Raw genomic sequence first — 10457 nt, forward strand, 5'->3', positions numbered from 1 at the left:
TATTTAATGTCCTTATTTACAAATCTGAGAATCTAATAAGCTTTCGTAGCTGCCTTACCAACACACCTTGCAACCTTTGAATATTTGCAAACTTAAGAGTCATACAGCACAGAAACAGACTCTCAGTCCAACCCATCCATGCTGAGCAAGTTTCCCAAACTAAATTAGTCCCATTTGCATGTAGTTGACCCATATCCCTCTAAATCTTTCATACTCATTTACCTATCCAAATGTCTTTTAAATATTGTTACAAATCATACGACACCAGGTTCTAGTCCAACAGGTTTATTTGGAAGCACTAGCTTTCAGAGCACTGCTCCTTCATTGTCGATACGTGCGATCTTCTTGGAGATCCTCTCCACTTTGGGTCAGCAGTTAGTGGTGCTGATGGTAGCCATGATGTAGAGGTGCTGGTGTTGGACAGGGGTGGACAAAGTTAAAAATCATCCAACACCAGGTTATAGTTAGCGAGTTTTGAGAAGATTTGCAACTCAGGTTGAGGTTCTGGATGTAGGTTTGTTTGCTGAGCTGAAAGGAACATTTTCAGGTGTTTTGTCACCATACTAGGTAACATCTTCAGTGAGCCTCCGGACGAAGCACTGCTGGTGTTTCCTGCTTTCTAGTTATATGTTTGGGTTTCCTTGGGTTGGTGATGTCATTTCCTGTGGTAATGTCATTTCCTCTGGTGATATCATTTCCTGTTCTTTTTTCTAGGGGGTGATAAATGTCATGTCCCTCATGACATGACCCTCTCTCACTAGTATCCTTACATACAGATAAGGAAGGACACCACTTCAACTGGGACAAGCCAAACAGAGACATGCACGAGAATTCCTAGAAGCATGGCATTCCAACCAGAACTCTTATCAACAAACACTAGTTTGGATCCCTAGTATGGTGACGAAATGTCTGAAAAATGAACCTTCCAGCTCAGTGAGCAAACCTACATCCAGAACCAGGTTATAGTCCAACAGGTTTATTTGTATGCACTATCTTTTGGAGTGCTGCTCCTTCATCCTGTTTGACTATAACCTGTGTGATTTTTTAACTTTGTCTACCCCAGTCCAACACTGGCTCCTCCACATCATGACTTTTAAATATTGTAACTGTACCTGCACCTACCACTTTTTTAAGTAGTTCATTCCATATGCGAACCACCCTCTGTGAAAACATTGCCCTTCAGGTCCCTTTTAAATCTCTCTCTCCTCACATTAAAAAAAATGTTCCCTGGTTTTGAACTCCCCACTCTAAGGAAAAGAGTTTTGCTATTCACCTTATCTATGCCCCTCATGATTTTAAAACCTCTATAAGGTCACCCCTCAACCTCCTATACTCCAGTAAAAAAAAAGTCTCAGCCTATGCTTATAACTCAAACCCTCCAATCCTGGCAACATACTGCTAAATCTTTTCTGAACCCTCTCCAATTCAATAATACCCATCCTTTGGCAGAGTGGTCAAAACTGTACACCGTATTCTGAAAGTGGCCTCACCAATGTCCACAACATGATATCCCAACTCCTATACTCAATGATCTGAGCCAATGAAGGCAAGCATGCTCAATACCTTTTTAATCACCTGGTCCAGCTGTGATGTAGCTTTTAAGGTTACATATACCTTGGCTGCCTCAGCTTGTCCTGTTGTTCCCATTGATTTTTCTTTCCAGGACACTAGAGGATTGATTTCAAACCTCCTGATTTTCCAGGACCACCTCTGTGTGCTGATCTTGCAGTGTGTAGTTGGTCCCAGGGGAAAATGGTACTCCAGTGAATCAATACCTTTCAAATCCAATGATTCTGCAGATTTCATTCATTCATTCATCCACGCACCAACACAACAAGTTATTTTTCATTAACTTTTAATTAACATTTAATTGGATTGTGCAGAGATTTAAAACATAAGGGATAACATTAAAAATGTTATACCAGTTCACATGTGCAGTGTGAAATATTTAGAGAAGAGAGAGGTCCTGATCAGACAGCATTGTAAAAGCAGGAATTGTCTGCTGATGCAATTCCTAATACACTGTCAGCAGGCCACTAGAAATATTCCCTATGTGCATTCTGTCCAACTCTGGGTATATTTCATCTGTACCCGGGCAGGCTCTGTGTCCTTCACAAAGTCCCACTTTCACGCTTTATTCCTGTGTCATTGAGTTTCTCCTCACCCCTCTATGTGCAACCCTTGTACCCTACAAATATCCACTGAGTGACAGCAGCCCCCTCCCCCACCCCATCTCTCTCATTTCAGTTTACAACAGCAGCAACCTATTTGAATGTATCTCAGTCGGAGTAGCTGTTACCCATTCTGCAAACTGGTGTTCAATTTTATAAATCCCACTCAGAAGTTACCCCGTTGTCCCCAGCAGCCATGGGGCACGCATTTGTGGAACGGAAGTTGCTGAGAGTTGTTGGGTGGGGGTTGGGGATGGGGTGGGGAAGTAAGTATAACAGTCCAGAGGCATTACCAACCATCTTCTAGACAGGCCAGTACCTTATGTTACTAAAATAAATGATATGACCTGCCTGCTGTACCTGGGATTAGTTCCTTTGCTGTGAATTAAGTGCCACCTCATTGGATGATTCAGATTCCATAGAAGACAGCCAAAAGGACCCATGGTACAGCTTGTTTAAGAGCTCGTGTGGTGCAGGGGTAGTGTCCCCACCTCTGGATTAGGAAGCCCAGTTTCAAGTCCCACACTGTCCTAAATGTGTGTCATAACGTGTGAGCACGTTGGTTTGAATATCTACAGGCTTGTTTGAACGTCACTGCCTGTGCAGGGGGTGTGCATGTTAGGGAAATATTTTCGGGTTAATATCTGAACACTCAAGGCAATGAACATACTTCCTGGTTTCAGTTCCTTCTGTCAAAGAAACATTGGAATGGGAGTAGGCCATTCAGCTCCACCAACCTGTTTTCACATTTATTAGATGATGATTTGTTGCCGTCCCAACCCCATTCACCTGCAATTACAGCATATCCTTTAAATATTTTGACTATAAAAATCTACTATTATCAGTCATGGAAATTTTAATTGTCCCACCATTGGGGAAAGGGGTTCCAGATCACCATTTATGTGCAAAGGTGCTTCTTGGCTTCACTTCAGAAGGGCATAATTATAATTTTTAGATTACAGCCCCTTACATTGGTTTTCAATTGAAGTTAATTGCTTTGTTTTAACTCCCCTCCCATGTCATTTTTGGCACCATGACTTCATGACTACATGACCCCTCTACACACAGAATTCATATTTATCCCACCTGTCCCTTAATTTAGCCCTTTAAACTAGATATAATTTTGGTGAATTTGTGGTATTCCCCAACCAAGGGGAAATATCTTTCCTGAGGTACATTTCCCAAAACAGGATGCAATAATGATCTGACCAAGGCACTATTTTCTTTCTTTTCATTAGATGTAGGTTCACTGACATCGCTGCATTGGTCATCCCTATTTGCCCTTGAACTGAACGGCTTACCAGGGCAGTTCAGAGTCAACCATATCAGTCAAATGTAGGCCAGACCAGGTAATTAAGGACAGCAGACTTCCTGTTCCTGAGTGAATCAGATGGGTTTTTACAAATGGTGATAATTGTCATGGTCACCATTACTGAACTTAGCTTTCAACTCCCAATTTATTGGCTGTGTGTGATGGGAATTGAACTATGTTCCCAGAGCATTAGCCTGTGCCTCTGGGTTATTTGCCCAGTGACATTATCATCATAGTACTGTCTTCCCCAATGGGTAAGTACAATTGAAGGAGTGTGTCCTCCATTTTGGAGTCCAGTCTGCTGGAGATAATGGCCAACTTTATCCTCACCTTCCTGATTGCTTTTGTACCTATGCTTCCAGATTTCATTGCCTTGTGGACCTGGACTCATGAATCACTGCTTGTTCACAGTTCCCAGACTCTGACCAATGGGATGATATTTCAACTTGCCTTTCTACAATTTGAATTGAATGACACCCCCTTTTCTACACATTAAAGTCAGTTTTACCCAGTCAAATAGTCCATATTGTTTTGTAACCTGATGTTTCCACCTAAATAACGTACAGAGACATGTATACAGATAAAAAGATAATGGACAATTGCTTCATCAGGACTTTGGCTCCAAAATACTCCTGAAATTATAATTTGTTTTGGTTGTAAACCTATAAAAGTTGGTCTAAACCCCCAAGCCCTTATGTGGTACAATACTGACATAGAAGACCCTCAATCCAGAGACTCCCTAATTTTTTCCATTAACGCTTCCTAATTCTGATTCATCCTGTATTGGAAACACACAAACTTTCCTATCGTAGCCCTGGTATGAGGGTGTTTTTTGGATTTTTATACAAGTATGTCAATTACAATATCACACCGAAACATTCAGGCTGTTAATGATGGAAGGGCTTTTGACATCTAATGTTACCAAATTCCCAGATATACCCAGTATAATGCCCCCCAATCACCACTACCAAAACTGATTTTCTGGTCATTTTGTCACATTGCTCTTTGTGGAATCTTGCTGTGCACAAACTGGTCTGGCAAGTTTCCTGCATTTCAAAAGTACTTTGTGGGTTGTAAAATCCTTTGGAATGTCCCCATGACATTGAAGGAGATTTATAACCACAAGTCTTTCTTTAACACCTGTATTGAAATTGCTTTTGGCTTTCTCTGCAAATTAAGGACCATCCTGGGCTCTGATGATAGTGAGGAAATGAATTCAATGCAAAGCTCGAGTTCCTGATTTCTCAGACATCACATTTTGACTTTGTCATAAAGGCCGATGATGACATTTCCTTAGTAACCAGCAGCTGATGTGGTATCTCCCAAGCAACCAAAGACTCATGGCAATATCGTCCTGGCATCAAAATGCTGATAGCATTATTTCCATGGAAACCAAAGGTGACTGTTGTAGCTCCTCCACAGCCTTAGGCTGAAGGGATGGCAGCTGTTCCTCAATGTATTTCTCTGCAAACAGGCCAAGGCCCTGGGAGCTCAATGATAAAAGGACTGTCTTTCAGAAGAGATGATTTGGTTTATCTGCTCAGTGCTGGATTTTCTCCTCACTCATTGCAAACAACGTAAGAGTCTTCAGTCTCTTAAATTGCAACTGATTATTTAAAACCATTTTGTGGTGGAATCTGCACAGTCACCAGTCACAATGTGAGAGTGGAGCGGGAAATACTCATCCTCCTTCCTGACCAAGGATACCTTCATGTCAACATTCACAGGTATGGAAGCTTTGACTGACTGACAGCATACACGTATCAAGCCCTCACTTACATGGGAGTTAGTGAAAGCACTAGACCCTCACTCGGATGGAGGTTAGTGTACTAGACCCTCACTCAAGTGGAGGTTAGTGTACTAGACCCTCACTCGGATGGGAGTTAGTGTACTAGACCCTCACTCAGATGGGAGTTAGTGTATTAGATCCTCACTCAGATGGAGGTTAATGTATTAGACCCTCACTCGGATAGAGGTTGGTGTACTAGACCCTCACTCAAGTGGAGGTTGGTGTACTAGACCCTCACTCAGATGGGAGTTAGTGTATTAGATCCTCACTCAGATGGAGGTTAATGTATTAGACCCTCACTCGGATGGGAGTTAGTGGACTAGACCCTCACTCGGATGGGAGTTAGTGGACTAGACCCTCACTCAGATGGGAGTTAGTGGACTAGACCCTCACTCGGATGGGAGTTAGTGGACTAGACCCTCACTCAGATGGGAGTTAGTGGACTAGACCCTCACTCAGATGGGAGTTAGTGGACTCGACCCTCACTCGGATGGGAGCTAGTGTACTAGACATTCATTCAGATGGGAGTTAGTGTATTAGACCCTCACTCAGGTGGGAGTCAGTGTACTAGATACTCACTCAGATGGAGGTTAGTGTACTAGACCTTCACTCAGATGGAGGTTAGTGTACTAGACCCTCAATCAGATGGGAGTTAGTGTACTAGACCCTCACCTGGATGGGGGTCAGTGTACTAGACCCTCACCCGGCTGGGAGGCCGTGTACCAGACCCTCATCTAGATGGGAGTCAGTGTACTAGATCCTCACTCAGATGGGAGTTAGTGTACTAGACCCTCACTTAGATGGGAGTTAGTGTACTAGACCCTCACTCAGATGGGTGTTAGTGTATTGGACCCTCACTCAGATGGGTGTTAGTGTACTGGACCCTCACTTGGCTGGGAGTCAGTGTACTAGACCCTCACCTGGATGGGAGTTAGTGTACTAGACCCTCACTCAGATGGGAGTTAGTGTGCTAGACCCTCACTCAGATGGGAGTTAGTGTACCGGACCCTCATTCAGGTGGAAGTTAGTGTACTAGACCCTCACTCGGATGGGAGTTAGTGTACAGGACCCTCACTCAGGTGGAGGTTAATGCACTAGACCCTCACTCAAATGGAGGTTAATGTGCTGGACCCTTGCTGAGATAGATGGTTGTGTACTAGACCCTCACTCGGATGGAGGTTAGTGTATTAGAGCCTCATTCAGATGTGAGTTAGTGTACTAGACCCTCACACGATGGGGGTTAGTGTACTAGACTCTCACTCGGATGGGAGTTTGTGTACTAGACCCTCATTCGGATGGAAGTTTGTGTACTAGACCCTCACTCAGATGGGAGTCAGTGTTCTAGACCCTCACTTGGGTGGGAGTCAGTGTACCAGACCTTCAAACAGATGGAGGTTAGTGTTTTGCCTCCTCACTCAGATGGGGGTTGGTGAGTGTATTAAATTCCCTCGGATGGGATTTAGTGTACCAAACCATGACCTCATGGAGTATTTATGTACCTGTCCTTCAGTGGGCTGTGAAGATATCCTGGTGTATATTGAACAGGTACACTGCCTACTCTCCCAGTCTGTTATAATTGTGTTGAGATGTCATTGTGACTTTTGACCCTGATCTAAATGGCACCTCACCACATCTATTCCATTTTTAATGGTACAATCACAGTTTGAAGTTGCACTGAGTGATTTTGTACAAGAGTAATATACGATGTCGTTAGAAATTGTGCCTGTGCGCTACACTCAGAACACGTAAACTCAAAGAGACCACGTGACCCTGAGCAGCCTCACTGTGACATTGGGCCTTGGGAGTATCCATGTGAAATGATGATCATATCAATTTCCTTCCTGAAACTTTGCAGGGATTGGTGACACTCCCTGTGAGGAACCGACTAGCCAAGTTTAGACCAAAACTTCAGCCTGATACCACTTACGTGAGGCGGTATTCCCCACCTGCTAAGATTCTCACTCGGATGCTGCTCCTGTTCCTCACGGGTCATCGATTGCTTAAGCTGGGTGGGAGCTCGTGTTATGAAGCTGGAGGTCATGGGTTCAAGATCCCTGCTTCCAGAGACTCAGCACTGAATCCAGCTGACAATCCAGTGCATTACTGAGCTTTCAAAGATCCTGCCTTTTGGATATGACATGAAACAATTTTCCCTCTCAGGCAGCAGAAAATTCCACGTTACCATTGGGGAAATAATGGCAGAGGTGGTTTCCCTGGCCAATGTTTATCCCTCAACTGACATGGTGAAAACAGGTTATCTGAGGATTTGTTACATGGCTGTTTCAGGGAACTTGCTGGGAACAGATTGCAATTCCTACCGTGCAACTGTCACTAAAGAGAAAGGACTTCAGAGGGAGGGTAGAGCATCCTGAGGGTGGCTAAATAAATGCAAGGAGTTTCTCTCAGCCCAAATCCCACAGGATTTTCTTAGTCCAGAAGAGTGAGATGACGAGAATGATGGTGATGCCAAAGGTAGCGATCATGATGTAGATAGCGGTTCTGCAGGGTGGACTCTGGCAGCATTTCCACATGGTATTCTGGGGCAGTCGGTCTTCCAGTGCTGGCGCTGCTTGGGTAGGCAGGGGGAGGCCGCCCTCGCGCTCCACGTCCAGGCTGAGGGTGTAGACAGTGGGCCGCCGCAGCAGGAAGCTGGCCTTGCCCGGCCCCTTGTAGAACAGGCGCCCGTGGTCCAGGTAGACGTGGACTGGCTGCAGCCTCATGCGGCCCAGAATCTCCGCGTTGGTGCGTAGGCCCGTCACCAGCTGCCCGGCACCCAGGGGTGTCAGGTGGCGGCACAAGGGGCAGGACATGCCTGGATCCATCTCCGGCACGGACGCCAGGCTCATACGGGCCAGGCACTCCAGGCAGAAGGTGTGTTTGCACTCCAGGATCTTTGGTGTACGAAAGGCATTGTCATAGGGGTTCCAGCAGACTGCGCACTCGCACTCGGAGCCGTTTCCCTCCGGCATCATGGTAACCTCTAGAGCGAGCACTGTCGTAGGCCTCACACCATCTGAGGGAGCACCACCGTTCCCGTCACAACCTCATAGAACATAGAACATAGAATGTTACAGCGCAGTACAGGCCCTTCGGCCCTCGATGTTGCCCCAACCTGTAAAACCAATCTAAAGCCCACCTAACCTACACTCTTCAATTTTTCTCCATATGTTTATCCAATGACCATTTAAATGCCCTTAATGTTGGTGAGTCTACTACTGTCCCTGGAGTGGGGGAGTCCAGAACTAGAGGGCATAGGTTTAGGGTGAGAGAGGAAAGATATAAAAGGGACCTAAGGGGCAACCTTTTCACACAGAGAGTGGTGCGTGTATGGAATGAGCTGCCAGAGGAGGTGGTGGGGGCTAGTACAATTACAGTATTTAAGAGGCATCTGGAAGGGTGTAAGAATAAGAAGGGTTTGAAGGCATATGGGCCAGGTGCTGGCAGGTGGGACTAGATTCGGTTGGGATATCTGGTCGGCATGGACGGGTTGGTCCGAAAGGTTTGTTTTCATGCCGTACATCTCTATGACTCTGTGACTCTATGTTGCAGGCAGGGCATTCCACGCCCCTACTACTCTTTGAGTAAAGAACCTAACTCTGACATCTTTCTGATATCTATCACCCCTCAATTTAAATCTATATCCGCTTGTGCTAGCCATCACCATTCGAGGAAAATGGCTCTCACTGTCCACCCTATCTAATCTTCTGATCATCTTGCATGCCTCTATTAAGTCACCTCTTAACCTTTGTCCCCCTAATTACCATTCTCACCAGCCTTCAATCTCGCCATTCACCCCCCACGCCCCCCCCCCCGCCCCCCCAACTACTTCCATACTTCCCGTTCCGACTTGCATCATGCTACTGACTGGACAAGGAAATCTCCCTCACTTACCTGGCTTCTCCCAGTCACCAGTGCCCAGTTGTCCAGCTCAGCCAAAACCTGTTGCCTGGCCCCAGCAGTGGCTCTCTGGAACGGTGAGCCTGAGCTGTTTCGCACAGTGAGGTCAGAGTCAGGTTAAAATCTCGCTGCTTTTCCACCCAAAACCTGGAGGAGTCTGAATGGGTCTGAAGGCCGGTCTTCCTCTTTGGCTCTGAACCAGCAGACCTCCTGGACGCTGCAGCCTTCCGATGGATTTGACCTGACGTCCTTAACTCTGTGGTTAACCCTTCACCGGCTGCGTTGCCCTCCCTTCACTTGTGTCAGTCTGGTTTGCTGCATCGGTCCGTCTCTCGCTCTCTTAATCCCATTGTCTCCGGGAGCTGCTACCTCTGTGACTGCTCCTGTTGTGTGTGCTGCACAAGTAAGCTAGTAGAACAGGTTCTCCTGGTTTGTTGAGGATGTTTCCTTAGAAGGCCACTCTCCTCCTTTAAGCTGCTTTCATTGTAATCTGCCTGGCACCAGGATCTCCCGTGGGGAACCCTCGCAGTGACCACAAACCCGGCCCCTGACGAACTGTACACTCAGCCCTGGCCTTACACATACCTGCAGCAGGTAGATGGTCACCATGGAAACGCTTTCATCGGGGGCTTTGAGGTAGGATGTCACGGGTTCTGAGTGGAAGTGGCACAGGGCAGCACAGTGGCTCAGTGGTTAGCACTGCTGCCTCACAGCGCCAGGGACCCGGGTTCAATTCCACTCTCAGGCAACTGTCTGTGTGGAGTTTGTACATTCTCCCCGTTTCTGGGTGCTCCGGTTTCCTCCCACAATCCGGAGATGTGCAGGTCAGGTGAATTGGCCATGCTAAGTTGCCCACAGTGTTCAGGGATGTGTAGGGTAGGTGCAGAAATCGAGGTAAATATAGAGTATTATGGGAATGGATCTGGGTGGGTTACTCTTCGGAGGGTCTGTGTAGACTTGTTGGGCCGAAGGACCTGTTTTCACACTGTAAGGATTCTATTCTGTAAAGAAAAAGCTGCCATTCCCAGGGACAGAGACAATCTGCTCATCTGAGAGGGCTGTGTGTACCACCTCCACTTCAATAAAACAGCACTGGGCAGCACCTGAGAAAGGGGCACATCAGAGCATCGACCTCCACCCTGCAGTGCCAAGCCAATGACGCTGGTGTATTGAGGTCATTGAGAGCGGAGACTGTGAGCTGACCAGCTGCTTAGTCCAATCCAATAGGAGCATGGTCCACAACACAAATCTGTGAGGGTGTGGCAGAGGTGTGGAGAGCATAGCTAGG

General features: G+C 46.3%; 1 protein-coding gene across 1 annotated transcript; it reads right to left on the reverse strand.

Moving 5' to 3' along the window:
- Positions 1–5203: 5203 nt before the first annotated feature.
- LOC122564729 (E3 ubiquitin-protein ligase RNF183-like) lies at positions 5204–9462 on the reverse strand. Its single transcript, XM_043719865.2, has 2 exons — positions 9164–9462; positions 5204–8315 (listed from the first exon to the last, which is right to left on the reverse strand). The coding sequence occupies exon 2, from the start codon at positions 8242–8244 to the stop codon at positions 7675–7677; it is 570 nt and encodes a 189-aa protein (XP_043575800.1). The 5' UTR covers positions 8245–8315; positions 9164–9462; the 3' UTR covers positions 5204–7674.
- Between the last annotated feature and the right edge of the window lie 995 nt (positions 9463–10457).

The sequence above is a fragment of the Chiloscyllium plagiosum genome, unplaced genomic scaffold (genome assembly GCF_037043375.1).
Source record: "Chiloscyllium plagiosum isolate Xiang-an unplaced genomic scaffold, Cpla_swu_hap1 HiC_scaffold_21, whole genome shotgun sequence".
NCBI lineage: Eukaryota > Metazoa > Chordata > Chondrichthyes > Orectolobiformes > Hemiscylliidae > Chiloscyllium > Chiloscyllium plagiosum.

Coding starts and splice junctions, on each gene's coding strand:
- LOC122564729 (XM_043719865.2), bottom strand. CDS start 8,244: ATGATGCCGGAGGGAAACGGCTCCGAGTGCGAGTGCGCAGTCTGCTGG.